The 21,255-nt window shown below is 44.7% G+C and overlaps 1 protein-coding gene across 1 annotated transcript in view; it reads right to left on the bottom strand.

Moving 5' to 3' along the window:
- Dsor1 (mitogen-activated protein kinase kinase 1) overlaps positions 1-21,255 on the bottom strand; it is a 46,449-nt gene that overhangs the window by 4,049 nt on the left and 21,145 nt on the right. The window contains exons 7-10 of the mRNA XM_075680470.1: positions 10,514-10,667; positions 9,435-9,511; positions 5,442-5,503; positions 4,873-4,918 (exon numbers count right to left, since the gene is read on the bottom strand). Of these exons, the coding sequence (XP_075536585.1) occupies positions 4,873-4,918; positions 5,442-5,503; positions 9,435-9,511; positions 10,514-10,667 (339 nt within the window). The remainder of the gene's footprint in view (positions 1-4,872; positions 4,919-5,441; positions 5,504-9,434; positions 9,512-10,513; positions 10,668-21,255) is intronic.

The raw sequence follows: 21,255 nt of genomic DNA, 5'->3' as shown, positions 1-21,255 counted from the left end.
TTTCCTTCTTTCCTTTCTGTTTTGCCAGTGCACAACAACCAATTGGACATTTATCCAGTTAACTTCCTTGCCTTTCCTTGTTTCACTCTCTCTCTTTCTAAAATGAACACACATAGAAGGGCAGGTGGAATTATATGACCTTGATTAAAGGGAAGCTGATTGTAGTGTTGAATGCACAGACACACTACCGTTGCCTGTCCAATTTTAAAGCCATCATCCGAGCGACCAGAAAACTTCAGGTTCCAGTGCAGAGGTTCACGGACATCTTTGTGGCATCATGAAAAGCACTGCTGAGCTTTCTTCGGCACAAAAAATAGCCCAATACAGTAGCACCTCTTTCATACTTTTTGAAAAAAAAATAATAATAAACTCGAAAAAAATGTACTAACAGGGAAAACGTACGATCCTAACTAAAAAGAAAATTTGATACTCAACTATTATCTACATCTACGTAATGCGAAGTGCCGCGCGGATCGTTAAAGCATGAGACGTCGATGCAAGTCGAGCTGGTGGTGCTCCGGCAGCCGGAGACGCATTTTGTTGTGTTACTACTGCGTGGTGTTTTAAGAGGACGACGAGAAACCGAAATGAAATCAAGCTGGTGGGCGGCACTGGATGCCACTGAAGTGGAATGGGATGCCCACATTGCACCGCCTGCAGCAAGGAACGGCGGCGCTTATGGATTATTTCCTACTGAAAGCGCTCAGTACGCTACCAATGGCAGTACACGCTCCGCACTGTAACACAGATAGGTGAAGACGCTTATCGCAATAGGTTTGGCGGCAGTAGCTGTGAAGGCGGCGTGCGACGGCCCGGGTGGAGGTTTGCTGGTACCTGAATAAGAAACCGCGCCATCGTTTTCACGTGAGATGGCCGGCTATATACTGTTCTCGACCGTGCAAGCCTCGCGCCTTTCCTTGCTCCCATGGGACCTAGCGCCTGGAATCGCAGTCTGCAGCAGGGAAAGGTGGCACGGCCCGGTTATCGCCTATTAAAAGCATGCGCTATGCTTCCTACAGCGCCATGCGCTGTGAAACAAATAGGCGAGGATGCTTATCGCAATCTTATATTATTTTCCGCCCCAAAACAAGCCCTTGAATCATCATGTCCAACTACAGATCTACACAGTCGAACCCGGATACATATATAGAATTCGACGGGGATCGGAAAATAGTTCGATATAGCGAAAATTCGATATATAGATATAGGCCAAAAAAGCACTCGCGATCATAAAAAATTGTGGCTTACCAATTGGAACAGCCGCGAATCACATAGCATGTGCACACAATATGAAAGTGCTTTACTTCACGAAAAAAAAAATCACTAATCTTGGGCTGCTTTTTCCTCTGGGAAATGAAGTTTAAAAACCCTAGTCTCAATCTGCTCGAGACTGTCCAGGTGCGAGAGCCCAGTGCCTTCCATTTCGCCGCAACAGCGCCGAATCAGGCTGAACGCTGACGCCAGTTCAGTGGCTGTGCACGGACGCGTTTCTTCGAAAACACAGTTGCCCTCGTCGTCGCTGGAATTGCCGTCTTGAACGCCAGCTATTCCGGCCACAACGTCCTCATCAGCGAGGTCGGCTACCGCTTGAACTTCGCTGTCAGCGTTAATGAAGTCATCAACAGTAACTTCGGACGGGACGGCGCCGGGAAAATTGGACAAGTCTCGGAACGCGTCCCTCCAAGCACTCATCGTCATCTAGAGCTTCCAGACATTCATCTCCGGCCACTTCAAGGCCTGCCTTGCTGAAACAGTTGGCTACTGTGGCCTGCTTCCCGTTGCCCCAAGTGCCGGTAATCATCTGGATTGCGCCGAGCAGGTCAATCTTGAGATCGGTTCCCATGCAGAGGTTTATGAGGAGCCGTTGAATAAGTCGCTTCCGAGAGCCTACCTTGAATGCCTTTATGATACCCTGGTCGAGGGGTTGCAGTCTCGCTGTGGTGTTCGGCGGGAGAAACTTCAATTCGACGTGCTGCTGCAGCTTGCAAGTCGTTTGATGGGCTGAACAGTTGTGTGCCAGAAGGCAAACTCGGCGGCCCAACTTGCCCAACTCAGCGTCCTAAGCCTGCAGCCATTCAACAAAAAGTTGACGTGTCATCCAGGCCTTCCTATTACAGCCGTAACGGACGGGAAGCTGTTTACAGTTCTTGAAGCAGCGCGGTGACTTGCTCTTCCCGATCACGAATGGCCGTAGCTTGCACGAGCCAGTGAGTGTCTTATTCGGCAACATTTGCCAAAAGAGACCAGTTTCGTCTGCACTGAAGATTTCTGCAGGCGAAAACTTCTCAGTGACCTTCGGCCACTCCTCAGAAAGCCACTGCTGCATCTCCTGGCTACTGACAGCCCCACTTTCGCCTGAAATGGCCTTTCCTACAATGCCGTGGCGGTTTTTAAACCGTTGCAGCCATCCAGTGCCACCGCAAAAGTTCTCTTCGCCAAGAGCCGTAGCAAACCATTTGGCCTTTTCGATTAACATTGGGCCATCCACAAGAATATTTTTCGCTCGGATTTCAAGAAACCACGTATAGAGTTCCTTCTCCACTTTGTCAAAAGCAGCAGAGAGCACATGACACGCTCCCGAGCGACTTTCCTCACCTGCTTTAAGCTTGATGTCCTGCTTGTTTTTTAACAATGTACTTAAAGTACTCCGCGGAATGCCGAATGCGTCTGCCATGGAGGACTTCTATTCTCCATTCTCGACATGCCGGATTACTTCAAGCTTTCTTGCAAAGCCCAGATTCTTCCTCTTTTTTATGTCCACGGATGCCATAGCTCACCAGACGACCGCAATCACACACGCTATACACAGCACGTTGAAACAGAGGTACGCACAACAAAACACGTAATGCGCAGATGGAGCAGTCCGAGCGAAGCCTGTTCGAGCGGCAGTCAACGGGGCTGCGAAGGAACGACAAAGGGAAAAGAAAGAAGAGAGTGGGGAAAAAGATCAGCGGAATATGGCGTCGAAGGCACTGTGTTCGTTTTTTTAGCCCTCTCTGGCTCTCTTGTCTCCCCTGGCCCACGAGCGACCGTGCCGACCCCTCACTCTCTCTCCCTTTTCCCAGGAAGCGTGGCTTGGAAACGTCGCCGCGTCTCCATGCCGCGTAGTCCCTTCGCTGAGCTCCAATGCCCTTGCCCAATGCACACGCCGGCGGTAGAGGAGGAGCGAGAGAGCTTGCGCTGGTGGGACGCAAGAACTGGGGAAAGGCACTGCATCTCCCTCGCTAGGCGACGGCCACGCATGCGCAGAGGAGGCGCCTGCTGACTGACTCTGCGGAAATGTTTTCCCCTGAGGACCGGACACGAATGTCTTTGAGAAAAGTGCACCTTCCAGGGGTGCACTTTTCTCAAATGGAATGGAATGGAATTCGATATACTATGCAATTGTCCTATACTTTTACATAGTATTTTCAAGGGAGTAATCTGCGTGTTCGATATAGCCAATAATTCAAAATATGCGGGTTCGATATATCCGGGTTCTACTGTAATACCAATCTATTGCCAACAAATTCTTGCCGCTTCCTGGGCGTCTGTTTCAAATATGACTTAACATGGACAGAGCACATTGGTCAGGTTCGTTTGAAAGCATCTAGGTCTATCAGTTTGTTGCAACGCGTAAAATATCTTTTACCTCTGCGTTTGAGAAAGCAGATTTATTTTTCCGTAGTTCACTCCTATTTTATGTACTGTCAGCTAGTTTGGGGTACATGTAACAAATCAGGTTCAGACTGCATTTTCTCGCTTCAGTTCAGGGCATTGAAGACGGTATTCCGTTCCGCACCTGTTACCAAAGAATCCCTGTACGATGCAGTTAAGGTACTGCCGTAATATCAACTTTACAGTTTCTCATTGGCTGTACTTATTTTTCATAACATTAAGCATGATTTTACATCCTTCTGCCCTAAGTATTTAAACAGGAACCTTACCCATAACTTGCGCACTGTATCTATGGTTTGGTTGAAGTCACACACAAATTATGGTACACAGATCATATAGAACCAAATAGTGACACTCTGTAACACTTATCCTTTAATGACCAACTGCAAATGATTGCAAAACCCTTTCTCAATTTAAGAAAAAAATGAATATGATGCTTTCTTTTCCGGCCACTTTTGCTTAGAATTGTACCTTTCTTTTATCTTGAGCAAGTGCAATTTGAATGATTCTCTACATCATTGTTTCCGTGAATTAGAATGATGTAATCAATGTATAATATCAAATCATAGGATAATTTGTCATATTTGACACAGCACTGTATTTCTGAATTTCCACTGATTTCTTTGATCTCACAATGTAGTGCAGTATTTTGTCATGCCGACCTGCTGTCATAATGTGTGATCCCGAGGTGAAGGCCCTGTCAGGAGGCATTGTTGCCTCCTTTTGCCGCGCCTCGTGGACATCCTGTACCATCTATGTATGTCCAAATAAACTGAATTGAATTGAATAGGATCGGCAGTGATAGCTGTGAAGGCTGCGTGTGATGACCCAGGAGAAGATTAGCTGGTACTGAAATGAGAAACTGAGTGCGCGCTGGCATTTTTCACGCGAGATACGCAGGTGAGTATTGCAGTGAAGCTGCCATGGCGGGCAGCTATATACTGTTCTTGATTGCGTGGGCCTCACACATTTTCTTGTTTACATGGGATCTATGATCAATTTGGCGACATACTGAACGTTGGCACTGAAAAATCATCTTTTCCGGGAACGTATGAACCGGTAAAATTTGAGCTTAATTCTATTGGGTCCTTTTTCTTTAAATTCTCAATTACAAACGATGGTGTTCGGGAAACATGCGTAACGGGAACGTGCCAACTTCAAAGAGTCAGTATGAGGACTAGTTACCTTTATAAAACAAGAAGATACCCTACTCACCATTAATGTCTTCAGATCACCTCGCTCATTTGGATTCCTCTTCAAGCTATGATGTCATTGAAAAAAAGATTATAAGAAACACAGGTGGCATTATATTTAAATGAATTGCTAAAGTGTCACAATGTGTTTGCTGCCAATTCATATGAATTTTCAAATTATGGCAAAATAGCAGAGCTTGCCGTTTGCAATGCCAAATACTGGTTCTTAGCCCTTTACAAATCATGAAAACGTAAGGCTCACCCAGACTGCTAGTACTGCTACCTGTGCAAGGACAAGCTGGGCTTGTTCACACCATGAAAATAGTTCGTTAACAAAGAAGGGGTTCATTCAATTACCATCTCATTAGGTCAGCTGCATGACCCCAGGTAATGCTGCCAAAGTAATTTTATGGTTACTCGTAGCAGCAGCTGTCTAATCCTTAAATGTTTTCTTTTACAAAGGTCAAAAGCTACTGACATCTTTTGGTGATCTCGCAAGATGATGGGACCGCAAGAGGCTCACTTAACGGCACCAATATGAATGAGAAAGTGCAAAGTACTGCAGGAAAGTTCAATAACTGTGTTACTGACCATCGATCAACGAGGTCCTTGAACTCTGGCGAGAAGACACCTGCTGGCACTGAAGGTGGGGCCTATGGGAAGCAAGAACACAAGATCAAGCAAGCAAAAAAACAAGGCTCCTTTGTAAGCATGTCCTAGTAGTGCATCTAATCCACTTCACTAGTCTGTTTTCACAAGGTCAACCTCATGTGCTTCAATACAACTAGTTTGCATGCCTAAACTGCCAGCGACCGGTTACATGAGGTATAAGAAAATTTTTAAAACAAACTATCAACCACAGTGCAACCATGACCAGAGATCTTTCCATGTGCATTTCAAAGGAAAAGCATTCTTGTGCACAAATGCAGCCGAACAAGTGTGCTGAAGTTGAGAGTTGAGTAAACTTCTTTGTCAAAGACTTTTAACAAAGTGTCTTGCATGTCCTAAATCCCTTAAAAGAATTTTTACTTTAATCATCATCACCTTCCTAACACCACAGGTGTAGAGGCACGTGCCATATTTCATATACATAGCTACAGTTGCCAACCAACAATTCAGACACAATTGGGACTGCTCAAAAGTCCAAATAATAAGGAGCCTGAAATATCACATTCATCGCAAATTAAAGTGAACTTATTCCACAAGTAACCGAAAAAGCTTATCAAAGCATTCCTGCATGCATATATGCTTGTGTGCGATCTGGTCAGTCTATATTTTGACTAACATTATGCTGTCCCTACAGACAATAGTACGGTCAATGTATGCACCAAATATTCGTCCCCCGCAAACATAAAGAGCTCAAGAACACATTGCAGCCAGATGATCGCAAGTCTCTTCACAACACTCATTGTGACGATACTTTATTAACACCTTCCATGCTGTGCTACCAGTCCGAATCCTGACCAAAAATGACCAATTTATTTTTAAGAGCCCCAGTTGCCAACATCTTATACCTCCTCAAAAAGAATAAATTCGCTTCTGCTTGCGCTCTATCATGGATTATGTGCTGCTATCTAACAAAAGCTGAACTAAGCACTGAGATAAATCTAGGCTCGTCCATGGCATTGCTGGCACTGCAGGCTGGCTTTAGGAAGGAATACTGTGCAATGGATCACATCCATGTGATCAATCAGGTAATCGAGAAATCTACGGAGTACAATCAGCCTCTATATCTGGCTTTCATAGATTACAAAAAGGCATTTGATTCAGCAGAGATACCAGTAGTCATAGAGGCATTATGTAATCAAGTACAGGAGACTTACGTAAATATCTTAGAAAATATTTACAGAGATTCCACAGCTACCTTAATTCTCCACAAGAAAAGTAGAAAGATATCAATAAAGAAAGGGGTCAGACAAGGAGACACAAAAGTTTTCATACAGCCCAAGCTACAGCAAGGCATTCCTGCTTCGCACATCTCACGGTACGACTGGCATACAAAACTCCCCTCTCTCATGAAGTTTGACCATGCTGCAGAGGGACAGCATCAATTTCGTGGCCACTAGCATCAGTGTGCAAAATAGTGGGTGGGTTCGCATCAAAGTGACAGAGGACAGGCTAAGATGTGAAAGCAGTGCTCAAGGTCAGCACCTTGTGCAATGGCAATGCAATAACAGCAAAATAGCGGATGAAGCGGCAGAAATAGGACTGCGGACTTCGGAAACTCCTCAAGTGCTTATTCTGTGCAAGAGAAGCCAATTGTTGTAGAAACCTTGCAGGGTTTGGCTTGATGCCATTTTGCTGACAAACTGGCACACCAACACTTCGATAGTCTTGCTCGTGGACCAGAACTTATACATAGTCATTGAGCTGAAGACCAGCGTTAGGAATGCATGTGAATACTTCCAAATGCTGAAGGAGTTCACAAAAAGTGAAAGAAAAAAATGATGACATGGTAGAGATAACACAAACATATTTTCCCCTTCAGACCACATAAGTTTATCATATGCTCAAAAGCTGCAGCAGCACTATACAACCCAAGGGCACTATGTTGAAATTGTGAACTTGGCCCGGTGCTAACTATAAAGGCTGTCTTTCATTGGCTTCATGCATAGGTATCTCCAAATAACCATATAAGAGTGAAAAATTGATAAATATTCAGCCTCTGGAGGGAGTCATGGCCGTTGTCAAGTCATGGTGTTAGGTACACGTCTTTGCATGAGATCTTAATCAGCGCAAAATAATCAATGCAAAATTGTACCGTTACACAAACGAAGGATTGAACACCAATGACTATTTACAAGGTATATTTATAAAAACAAATGCAGCACTGGCCAGTTCAGCTGATAGCTTGCAACCCAGGAACAGTACGTCTTCTTCGTTGAGGCGCCCCCCCCCCCCCCCGCATTGTCCAAAAGAAACGAGCATAATTTATGTAGCATTATCCCCGGCAGCAAAAGCACCATCCTGCCACATTAAAATATTGATGTTAACAGGAGAGAAATGAGGTTTGAGGGATGCAACATGCACAATCTCAGTGGAATGTGGGGCAGATAGATGAGGCACTGGCATTGACTGGGACAATTTCATATGTAACTGCAGTCACAGCATGCAGTACTCGGTATAGGCGTGTGTACCGAGACAAGAGTATTTCGGACAGCCCAATGTGACGGGTCGGGGGCCACAAAAGTACCAGAGATCCAGGTGAAAAGTGCACGTCTTTGTGTTGTTAATCGTACAAAGGCCGTTGATTCTCTTGGGAGGTCAGGAGGAGAGCGCGGGCAATTCTGCATGCTTGGGCTGCCCTGGTGATGGCGTCAAGTGCATATTCGCTGGCCTATGCTAAGGCAGATGGAAGGGATGTGTCCAGTGGTAATGCTGGTTCACAGCCATATAACAGAAAGAACAGGGAATAACTGACGGTGTCATGGTGCAAAGAATTAAATGCAAATTTGACATAAGGTAGAGCAAGGTCCCAATCAGTATGGTCGGACGAAACATACTTTGCAAGCATTAGTTTGTGGATGGCAAGAGGACGTAAGTCAGCTAGTGCTTGATTGAGCAGGACTGCAAGATGTCGGCGATGACTTTTGAAAGGCGTGTCCGGCCCCAGTCAGTGAGCAGTTGGTGCGGAGCTCTATGTTGTAAAATCACATTGTGTAAAAGAAAATCGGCAACATCTGTGGCGCAGCTGGTTGGGAGCATTCTGGTGGTCGCATAGCATGTGGAGTAATCTGTCGCCACAGTGACCCACTTGTTGCCAAACGCTGATAGAAAGAAAGGGCCAAGTAAGGCTAAGCCCACGCAAAAGAACGGTTCCGATGGGATGTCAAACGGTTGTAGGCACCCAGCAGAGAGCATCAATGATGCTTTTTGATCAAGATTTGGTCAAGGAGTGACGATTTTGGTCAAGTGCAAGATATAACTATGTTGTATCCTTTAAAAGGTGCTAATAGGTCTAGACAGCACATGCCAACAACGAGTGCAGTTAAGTCGGCCAATAAGATCCCAGTGGTGAGCAACACAACAGTTACAGAGGTGACACTCCATGTGCTGTAATGAATTGACAAAGGAAACGCCGTCTACTCTCATCGGCCTGCACGCTCGTAGAATTTCAGCAAAAATCACCCTAGGCTGATCCTGTGGGTAAACCAGTTCAACGCGGTTCCTTCAAGAAGTTCAAGATGGTTTGGTTCCATGATGGCGGAGAACGTCAGTTCAGTTCTCGATCAGTTTGATACCCTGCTTGAGATGGCAGAGGACATAGGGACTGAGAAGCACCTCCACCACTTATGAGGCGACGGTGTGGCCACAGGTCTCTATTCTTTCAGCTAGCATGCCCACCATTACAATGGCCCTGTGTGGTGATAAGAATGTACAGACGAGGAAGCTGAAGTGCACATGCAGCATTTACAACGTGAAAGAAATTTTTTGCATTGCTTGTTAACAATCACCACTAACAATAGCATGATTTGTACCATTCATATTAGAACTGCCTTCAAAACCTTAACTGAAGCTTTTTCCACTTGCAAGCCTTCCAAAACTGTCTTCTAGACATTGAATAAAGAATCAGTCGTCACTCACTTCGTTGACAATGTAGTCTAGAAGTTCGAAGATTGACATGGGCCGTGGTCCATCACCCGATGCCATGCCAGAGTTACCTGCACAAGAAGAGGGCCCCATATCATAAACATCTCTCCCATTTTTATCTTTTGAGGTAATCATTTATAGAAATGGTGGTCCTGAAACAACTTTGTTTAGGACTACTGATCAGTTTTTGAAGCTGAGCCTCCCAATTTTTTTTCCTTTGACGACCGATATGGGCCATGGTTATTAGTTTCAGTAGCATGTGTGGTCGGTAACAAGCAAATAGCAAATCTCACTAAAGAAAATGCCATAAAAACAGCAAAGTTATATAATAGGCTTCTATCCGAGGTCCCTTGAATTACGAGCCGAGCACTATCTCTAAGGCCATGAAAGCTCCTTCAACAACAGACAAGTGGACAGACAGTCTGTCCTGTCCATTTCGTTTCTTCCTGCCCTCATTTCCACTCAACGAAACTATTTGCATAAATTAATTTGCATGATGCCTACATGATTTCCCAGTTTGATGCCACAAATCTAGTGAGCACGAACGCATTAGGCTAATGACAAGCATCATAAAAAGCATACTCATCATGGTGGCATAGTGGCTTTAGTATTGCACTTCTAAGCCCAAACGCATGGGATTGAATCCCGGCCACAGCGGCCGCTTTTAGATGCGGGCGAAATGAAAAATGCCTGTACACTGTGCATTCGGTGCATGTTAAAGAAACCCATGTGGTCAAAATTAACCTGGAGTCCCCCGCTACGACGTGCCTCATAATCATGTCCTGGTTTTGGCATGTGAAACCCCAGAATTTCATTCATTTTAATAAACAGCAATGAGCATTTCCTGTCAAGATAGCTGATGTAAATGTGCCACTTCGCACACTTCAGCAATTTGTTCAAAAGTAATTTTGCTTAGAATATACGTAAAGATTAAATAAAAGCGAGAAGACATGCATTCTGGCCAGTTATTACTGTTTCGAGTGGCATCAAAGGCAACCCTTCAAGTGGGCCACTAGGTTTTATATCTTTGCAGGAAACTGGGAAATAAATAGAGAGAAGCACTTCACACTGACTTTCAGGGGTGTAGTTGCGGCCAAAGATGGCAGTCAGTTCTCGGTCATCAGGTGGTGGGATTGGGTAGCGGCCCAGTGCCATTTCCACCAATGATAGGCCCAGGCTCCAGATGTCCGACTGAACAGTGTAGTGCGTGCCTTGAAGTCGCTCCGGCTGTCACGGGCATAACACACGTCACTAAAAGACTGACTCGGGATGCAACGACACAATAAACATATCTTGAGTGCTCATTGACTCAATGTCTCGAAGCAGCATGGGGCCCGTGGGAGATGCAGTCTTGGAGGCATTATTTAATTTTGATTACTTTTGATGAATTTTTAGTTCTTCAATGTGCCTATTAAAGAGACACTGAACAACAACATTAAATAAGTTTAGACTGGCAATTTACTCTTTGGAAACAGTATTTTTACTCATTGTCAAAAACGGTTGTTCCCTGATGGAAAAAATGGAGGCCAGACTTTCTTTTTTAGAATTTCACACTGAATCCTTGGTACCCATGTGTCAGCATGGCAACATGAATTTTAAAGCATTGTTTTTACTCTATAATGAGCACTTCTTCTTTTAGAGAAACGAAAGCAAAGTTGGAGAGGGAGGGTGCATTTATTATGTGACACTAGCTTTTATGCAAACTTTTTCGAAAGAGTGAAAAATTGAAAAGTAAGATGGTAATAACTAAAAGAATGTGTTAAATAACCTAGCTTTGCAGTAAATATATATGTCCACTATTTGCAAACAGTGACAGCTTTCCGGTCTTTGGCCTCCAGAAGACTCAAACCACCTCTTTTGTAGCAAGCAACTTGTTGTGCTGCTTTCACCAGTAGCTACATGCAGACCTCGTCAACACTGAAATGCCTTCTGGCAGCAAAATTCACAAGCCCCAGCACATACTCCACAGCCTTTGATTAAATCATGTGTAACTACAATTACAACCCTATCGCTTGCAGCAAAATGCAAGACGGTCCTTCGAAGTACTCGTACGAAGAAAAATCATGCAGATCCCCTGCACTACGAGAATTGGTGTAAGCGGAGCTTTGATGAGCGAGCAAGATAAAACAGCACACAACAATAAAAAATGTAGCAATTTCAGTGACAAATACATCCCGCAACGGCAATCAGCCACGGTGGCGTATCATGTCGAGCAAAGGTAAGTTTTATTCAGGAGCAATATTGTCAAATTACCACTTTCAGTGAAATCACCTTCAAGAAATTTTGCCTGACAGAGCACCAGATGCATTGGCATAAGCAGCTTTAACTTGATATTCCAGTTTAGTGTTATGCACCTTGGCTCCATTGGAATGCAGCTCTGACAACTGGGTATCGAACGCACAACCTGGTGCTCTGTAGTGGAGCACCATAGCCACAGAAGCACCATGGCTGGTACAACTGCAGTGCATTTTTTAGCCGTGTCAGTGCACCTATTTTAGGACGTGTGAGACGTACCCAGAAAATTTGTATTTAAACACATTCCAAAAACTGTCAAATGACGTTGAAAAACAAATTTTTTCATTGTTTGAATCTCCATATAGGCATTCTTGCCTCTTAGCAACTACAATGCGATCTCTTATTTTCTACCCTAGCTTCTGGTGATTTACTGTATTTGTGTAAAGCTCGCAACCTTATTGGGAGGATCTAGTGGCTTATGGCAACTGACTAAAGGCTTGAACTGCGCTTCGATAGCTACTCAGAATAATGCAGCCACAGGCGGCCAACTATGAACTCAACCACTATGAATCAATCATCCTCATGCCTTTCGCTTCTCATGCCATTTGACAAGCTCGCTTCATTAGCGTCCTCTGAAACCTCGTTGTCCTCCAAGCCGTCCATACTGTTCGAGATTCTAATCACCTTGAAGCTATTCACAATGGCCTCTAAAGAACCTCGCACCATGCATTCAATATCGATGTGCATTTTTTGGAGCAATTTACTCCTCATGCGCCCAAAAGTACAATGCAGCTATATAATGAGCTGCAGCACAACAAACGGTGTGCTATATCTATGCTGCGTAATTCGGTGGGATGGTACATGGTGAAGACGATGACATCATCAGCAGGACAGTAACTAGTGTCATCTAGCAGAGGCTTGCAAAAATTCACCAGCATGAGGCATGGCCTCTGAAACTAAGCGGCGCACACTAGATCAATCTCGGAGGGCATCCACAAAGCTAGGCATGTGCAGGACTTTTAGAAGCAAAGTTTTTCCTAGTGAACCTTGCTGGATTTTGTGACTGTGGCGCTGCGGCCTGGCTGTTGTTCCCTTGCCGAATAGGCCAACCAACCACAGCAAAGCACATGCAGTGCTGGGTTCCTTGCAGCCCCATCAGATGGCAACCGCCACCTCGGCGCCAGCCACAGAAGGCGAGGGAGGGGAAGGTTTAGGCAATGGTTGTACACAGCTTAGAGAGATTTACCCAGACAATACCACTTGCATTGAATGGGAAGGGATGAGGGGCGAGGAGAAAGTTGATATCAACAAGGGACTGAGGCAGGGGCACCCTTTATCCCCACTGAAGGAAGTACAGTTAAATCTCGATATAACGAAGCAGGTAAAATCAACAATTTGCGTCATTATATCGAAATTTCGTTGTAATGAAATTCGACCTTTTACGAAAATGTGTACAGTCGCCGATTGATTTTTTTTTTACACAGGAAGGGGCCGCAGAATTTTCCGAATTTTCGGGCAATCGAAAAAGGCAGGTTCGAACGAGAAAACAATTCATTTTGGTGAACTTGGGAGTCAGAAACAAATAATTTGATTTCATGCCACGTTGATGTTATCTTCACATCGGCAGTATGAATTAAGTGATGCTAGCCATGCTTTCGCAAGCACTTCGCCCCCACGGCTGATAGTGTCACTCGCACTGGGGAACAAATGCTTCGTCTGCTTCTCAATCCAACAGGTCACCGAAACTCGAGATTACACAACCTTCAATACTATATGCACCTGAAGCAGCTTACATGATGCCATGCCGTCTCAGCACACCCACTCTATGCACATGCGGCAGAATAGCTCTAAAGCAGGGTGCGCGGCTGCATATGCGCTAAGCCCCGCTTACATCATCATCATCATCATCATCATCATCATCATCATCAGCCTAGTTACGCCCACTGCAGGGCAAAGGCCTCTCCCATACTTCTCCAACTACCCCGGTCATGTACTAATTGTGGCCATGTTGTCCCTGCAAATGTCTTAATGTCATCCGCCCACCTAACTTTCTGCCGCCCCCTGCTACGCATCCCTTCCCTTGGAATCCAGTCCGTAACCCTTAGTGACCATCGGTTATCTTCCCTCCTCATTACATGTCCGGCCCATGACCATTTCTTTTTCTTGATTTCAACTAAGATGTCGTTTACCCGCGTTTGTTGCCTCACCCAATCTGCTCTTTTCTTATCCCTTAACGTCACACCCATCATTCTTCTTTCCATAGCTCGTTGCGTCGTCCTCAATTTCAGCAGAACCCTTTTCGTAAGCCTCCAGGTTTCTGCCCCATATGTGAGTACTGGTAACACACAGCTGTTATACACTTTCCTTTTGAGGGATAGTGGCAACCTGCTGTTCATGATTTGAGAATGCCTGCCAAACGCACCCCAGCCCATTCTTATTCTTCTGGTTATTTCAGTCTCATGATCCGGATCCGTGGTCACTACCTGCCCTAAGTAGATGTATTCCCTTACCACTTCCAGTGCTTCGCTACCTATCGTAAACTGCTGTTCTCTTCCGAGACTGTTAAACAATACTTTAGTTTTCTGCAGATTAATTTTCAGACCCACCCTTCTGCTTTGCCTCTCCAGGTCAGTGAGCATGCATTGCAATTGGTCTCCTGAGTTACTAAGCAAGGCAATATCATCAGCGAATCGCAAGTTGCTAAGGTATTCTCCATCAACTTTTATCCCCAATTCTTCCCACTCCAGGCCTCTGAATACCTCCTGTAAACATACTGTGAATAGCATTGGAGATATCGTATCTCCCTGTCTGACGCCTTTCTTTATAGGGATTTTGTTGCTTTCTTTGTGGAGGACTACGGTGGCTGTGGAGCCGCTATAGATATCTTCCAGTATTTTTACATATGGCTCATCTACACCCTGATTCCGTAATGCCTCCATGACTGCTGAGGTTTCGACTGAATCAAACGCTTTCTCGTAATCAATGAAAGCTATATATAAGGGTTGGTTATATTCTGCACATTTCTCTATCACTTGATTGATAGTGTGAATATGGTCTATTGTTGAGTAGCCTTTACGGAATCCTGCCTGGTCCTTTGGTTGACAGAAGTACAAGGTGTTCCTGATTCTATTTGCGATTACCTTAGTAAATACTTTGTAGGCAACGGACAGTAAGCTGATCGGTCTATAATTTTTCAAGTCTTTGGCGTCCCCTTTCTTATGGATTAGGATTATGCTGGCGTTCTTCCAAGATTCCGGTACGCTCGAGGTTATGAGGCATTGCGTATACAGGGTGGCCAGTTTCTCTAGAACAATCTGACCACCATCCTTCAACAAATCTGCTGTTACCTGATCCTCCCCAGCTGCCTTCCCCCTTTGCATCGCTCCTAAGGCTTTCTTTACTTCTTCTGGCGTTACCTGTGGGATTTCGAATTCCTCTAGGCTATTCTCTCTTCCACTATCGTCGTGGGTGCCACTGGTACTGTATAAATCTCTATAGAACTCCTCAGCCACTTGAACTATCTCATCCATATTAGTAACGATATTGCCGGCTTTGTCTCTTAACGCACACATCTGATTCTTGCCTATTCCTAGTTTCTTCTTCACTGTTTTTAGGCTTCCTCCGTTCCTGAGAGCCTGTTCAATTCTATCCATATTATAGTTCCTGATGTCCGCTGTCTTACGCTTGTTGATTAACTTAGAAAGTTCTGCCAGTTCTATTCTAGCTGTAGGGTTAGAGGCTTTCATACATTGGCGTTTCTTGATCAGATCTTTCGTCTCCTGCGATAGCTTACTCGTTTCCTGTCTAACGGCATTACCACCGACTTCTATTGCGCACTCCTTAATGATGCCCATGAGATAGTCGTTCATTGCTTCGACACTAAGGTCCTCTTCCTGAGTTAAAGCCGAATACCTGTTCTGTAGCTTGATCCGGAATTCCTCTAGTTTCCCTCTTACCGCTAACTCATTGATTGGCTTCTTGTGTACCAGTTTCTTCCGTTCCCTCCTCAAGTCTAGGCTAATTCAAGTTCTTACCATCCTATGGTCACTGCAGCTTACCTTGCCGAGCACGTCTACATCTTTTATGATGCCAGGGTTCGCGCAGAGTATGAAGTCGATTTCATTTCTAGTCTCACCATTCGGGCTCCTCCACGTCCACTTTCGACTAACCCGCTTGCAGAAAAAGGTGTTCATTATCCGCATATTATTCTGTTCTGCAAACTCTACTAATAATTCTCCTCTGCTATTCCTAGAGCCTGTGCCATATTCCCCCACTGACTTGTCTCCAGCCTGCTTCTTGCCTACCCTGGCACTGAAGTCGCCCATCAGTATACTGTATTTTGTTTTGACTTTACCCATCGTCAATTCCACGTCTTCATAAAAGCTTTCGACTTCCTGGTCATCATGACTGCATGTAGGGGCATAGACTTGTACCACCTTCAATTTGTACCTCTTATTAAGTTTCACAACAAGACCTGCCACCCTCTCGTTAATGCTATAGAATTCCTGTATGTTACCAGCTATTTCCTTATTAATCAGGAATCCGACTCCTAGTTCTCGCCTCTCCGCTAAGCCCCGGTAACACAGTACATGCCCGCTTTTTAGCACTGTATATGCTTCTTTTGTCCTCCTAACCTCACTGAGCCCTATTATATCCCATTTACTACCCTCTAATTCCTCCAATAACACTGCTAGACTCGCCTCACTAGATAGCGTTCTAACGTTAAACATTGCCAGGTTCAGATTCCAATGGCGGCCTGTCCAATGGCGGCCTGTGTATGGCGGCCTGTGTATTCCAATGGCGGCCTGTGTATGAGGCTCGGAGCAGGAGCTATGGCGCTTGAAAGTAACCGTTGGCTTGACGAACCAACCGACTGAGCTACCTTTCCGGGCAACATTGAAGGCTCACGAGTTCAAATCACATGTTATGTTCCTTTCCCCCCCCCCTTTTTTTTTTCTTTTAAATGTATTTTCCTTCATTCTATCACTGTACGGAAACCCTCCTAAAAAAAATTATATATCCTCAATTATGTGTGGCCACACATGTGCAGGTCATAAATACCAGGTTCTCTAGCCGAGTGCCATTCATGCAGTATAACCGAGCTCAGATTGGTCCACCTTGACTGATCAAATAGGGCACCACTGTAGGTTAAATGAGGCGTACAACTCCTGCGGGACCCGCCGTGGTTGCTCAGTGGTTATGGTGTTAGACTGCTGGGCACGAGGTCGCGGGATCGGACCCCGGCCACGGCGGCCGCATTTCGATGGGGGCGAAATGCGAAAACACCCGTGTACTTAGAATTAGGTGCACATTAAAGAACCCCAGGTGGTCGAAATTTTCGGAGTCCTCCACTACGGCGTGCATAATCAGAAAGTGGTTTTGTCACGCAAAACCCCATAATTCAATTTTTAATTTAACTTGCGGGGACGGTAGAGTATGCGTCTCCAGTGCAAGAGGACCGTGATTCACATCCCGGTGCCGCGCAATTCTCCACCGGAAAATAAAAAAAAAAGAAAACCGTGTGTTGAGAAAATTGCACAAACAGGCCTGGAGTGCGGCCCGATCCCGGTGACCAGAACCGGTAACGCACTCTCTCACCAGAGCAGGATTGGCCACCCTGGTGCAGTACTTGGCCACAACCTCCTATATGAATACAACAATCAAACCCCGGCCCTCAGTCCCCAGCAGCCGCGAAGCAACTAACCACGGCGGCGGTCAGATCTGTGACGCTGCAGAGGGTGCTAAGAATACCTGGCTCCGGACAGGCCCGCTTACAGCCATGCACAAATAAGAAAGACGCGCACCAACCTCCACCCCTTCGCCATGCCCCTCGCACACGCTTGATTGCGTTACCACGAGATCACTCCCCTTCCACTTTCCCTTTGCCCGCGCGGGGAGGCGGCGCTCAATAACGAAACCACCACCTTTCTTTGTCACCCTCGCACACTCACTCGCACCTAAGGCCCAAAGTGCACAGAGCGCATTAGGATCATGTCGCACTTGAACTTTATATGGAACATGATGCAGCTTCACTTCCGGTGGTCGCTCTTGTCTCTTGTCCTGCGGGGTGCGATTTGAGAGGTGTGTTTGCAAGCAGTAGCATGTAATTCGACCATTTGACAATCTGTGCTGGCGGAAGTTTATATTCATTATGTCGGCACTCCTTTGCTGTGGAAGCGAAATTTCGTCATATTGAAATCACATACAAACACACTTCGTTATACTGAGGTCCTAATTACATGGTGTTGTGGTTGTGAAAAGTCAAATACTTCGTTATATTGAGAATTTCGTTATATTGAAGTTCATTATATCGAGGTTTAACTGTAATATTGGGTTTAATCTCTCACACAAACAGACGTGTACAGTAGTAGAGCAGCAGCTTCCAGGTTTGTTTCATGCAGATGACATCGTGTTGCCAGCTAACAAGCAAAGTGATGTGCAATGTCTGGCTAATATCTGTGTATAGGAAAGTGAGAATTTAGGACTGAAATTTAGCGTTATAAAATCAGGTGTTATGGTATTTAATGAAAACAGGGAACAAACAGTGTCACTACAGGGCCAGAAAATACCTCTCATAAATATAAATACCTTGGTATATGGATAAACGAAGGCAATAGATATATGAAAACACAGGAAAAAAACAATAACAGCAAATGGGAAGAGAAATGCAGCCATAATGAAACACAGAACGCTATGGGGATACAAAAGGGACGAGCTGCTCCGGGATATGTAGAAAGGAGTAATGGTTTCAGGACTTACATTTGAAAATGCAGTTGTTTGCCTAAGTCAGGGGTACAATCAAGACTCAATGGCAACCAAAGATCAGTGGGACACCTCACATTGGGCACTCAAAGGAAGACTACTAATCAAGCTGTGCAGGGTGATATAGGCAGGACAGGTTTTGAAGTGAGGAAAGCTCACAATAAAATTGATTATGAAGGACGAGTGAGGAATATCAAAGAAATTTAATGGACTGGAAGAGTGTTCAGACTTTTGTTCAAGAAAACCATTACTTCACAGTGAAGGAAAGGAACTAGAAAGCTTACCAGCAAGTATGGAACCGGTATAATGAACAATATGGCAACAAGGAATGTCAAACGGAAAGTCTGAGAGACTGAGATAATCTCATGGGTAGCAGAAAGAGAAGAAAAACCTGCTATTAGTAACTAATAAAGAAGAAAAAATGAAATCAGAAAAGAAACAATTTATAACTCAGAGGGAAGCGCATTACTTTTTGAGGCGAGATCAGGATGCTTTAGAACACGCACTTATAAAGCAAGATACAACAAGGAAGAAGAAGCGTGTGCTTGCTGCGGTAAAGCTAGGCAAACGATGAAGCATGTTTTATTAGAATGTGAAGATATCTGCCCAGCAGTCGATTTAGGCACCTCTGGCCTCCTTGAAGCCCTTGCGTTCAGCGAGAGCAGGGAAAGTAAACATGTCCGCAACAGAGATTAGGAAAAGACGATTGGAAGGTTGACGGAAGAAAACTAGGCAAATGACAAACAACGGAGGTGTACAAAAACAAATTTCCCAATATGGGTTCAGAAAGTTTGGTCATAGGAATTCGTTTTTTTTTTCCTTTTCTTTTTTTTAACATAGGTAGGACATTAGGCAATATAATAACAAGAGCTTGGTGGCACAACCCGCCGCCCCGTTCCATAGCATCCATTCATCCATCCATCCAGCCATGCGGAGGAAAGAAAGAAAAATTTGGAGGACACTTAAGCTTCGCCTTTAAGATTGGAACGTGATAGCATTCAAAGATCTTCGACTGCATCTCACGCCTCCCGGCAAGAGTATGTAACAGTAATGTTTACCAGGAAACGCTGGGCGCGAACGCTATGCACAAAGGCGGGCTTTGTGGTAGAAACACAGCCTCAGGCATGGGCCGCGATGCGGCGGAGGCAAGCGCTTGCTGAAGGTATTACAAGGAACTGAGCGCACCGCTCCGTGGCCCCTGAGACAACCAAGCACCATCGTGCGCAAATGGCAGATGCCGCGGTCTGTCTGTGAATTGTGGAAACACTGGAAAAGGGGTTTCTTTCAGTTTTCGCGTAACAGAATTATGTTTTCTTGTATAGTCAAATTACAATCTCAGAGCTATCATGTCTGTAGGTTATGTGTATGTCATAGTCTATGATTTTTTCACATATCTTAAGTTGAGAAATTCAATTAGCTCAGTAAATTCCACGCGGCACTTGGATGGCCTGGGCATGGGTGGTTCGAAAATCTTTTTGCAAAAACAACGTCCGACACCAGGCACTGGACGCCGACATGGGACGCCAACACGGGATTTTCTCCGACACTGACTCTTTTAACGCTATCGTGTTAAAAAGGGCCAAAAAGCTCACCTTTACATATCCACGGCTGCACAGTAACGAGGAAGTGAATGTTTCTTCCAAATAAAATACATTCGAATTGCGCTACATACATATGTGCATGCTGCCTCTGAAGTCATGATGCGTTCACATTGCCAGTCATACTTTCTAGTAGTCAGCAACTGCACTTAAGAAAAGACTTGGTATAATCTATGTGTGCGCATGTGTGTGTATGTGCATGCGCATCTGTGTGCTTGTGCATGTGTGTGTGCACATACTCGTGTTTTGGCTCTTTATGCACTCACACAAAGCTTCACTGTAGTATATAGATTCCAACTCATTGGATCAGCTGTATTTTTTTCCCACAAATTTCTGCACATCAAACTGTAGGGGTGCGGGACTTGCATGAGTAAACACAGTGTATCTGCCCATTATTTTGAATCTGGTAGTGGTTTACCCATTTCTTTTTGAATCTGCACTTCATACACAACAGGAACAATAACAGTTCTGTCACATCACAAAATCCTAGCCCAAGTTACACTCGTGTCACACAGGGAAATGTAAAGTCCCTTTGAGCAAGTGCACTTCAGTGCACTGAGTGTCACTATGGCGGCACGCTGCTACATGAGAAAGAAAAGCATCATTTGGAAATGATGGCACTGGCAATGATGGAATCAGTAGGCATGAAGTATATTTGTTATATTAGGCAATGTTTGCACAAGAATAGTGTGTTGTACTTAAAAACACCATTTAGAATAAACTGTAATCAAAATGAAGTAATTCATCGCAACCGCAATGACATTATTGATCATCACGAGCCAAGACAACACAACAAAACATCCAAGGTGAGCACAGAAAATACGGCAGATTCCCTTACTGATGGTACAAGAACGGATCTTATTTGGCGTGTGTTATAGCAGCACTTATTTGTCGCTTACTGTCCACTCTGACACTCCTCTCAATTTTCATCCGCTGACTACAGAGCATTACATCAATTTTGAGTTTTCAATAGAATGCCAGATACACGTCTGCCAGATACTCAAGAGATGTGCAGTCAACTTGGCTGTAAAATGAAAAAGAATCTAAATGGACACACCATCATGCTCCATTCCATTTATCTGGCATCTAAGCAAGGACAGTGTCCCATGGTTATGTACGCTCAATGAAAGATTGCATCTTTCGAGCGTGTCATGAATGCAAATATCTGGAGTGGCCGTAAAGAGAATGAAAGTGAGAATAGTAAACTAGAATTGTTTACA

This window comes from Dermacentor variabilis, chromosome 2 (assembly GCF_050947875.1).
Source record: "Dermacentor variabilis isolate Ectoservices chromosome 2, ASM5094787v1, whole genome shotgun sequence".
Classification (NCBI taxonomy): Eukaryota; Metazoa; Arthropoda; class Arachnida; order Ixodida; family Ixodidae; genus Dermacentor; species Dermacentor variabilis.
The sequence above is the reverse complement of the archived record's forward strand: the minus strand, read 5'-3'. Positions and strand labels throughout refer to the sequence as shown.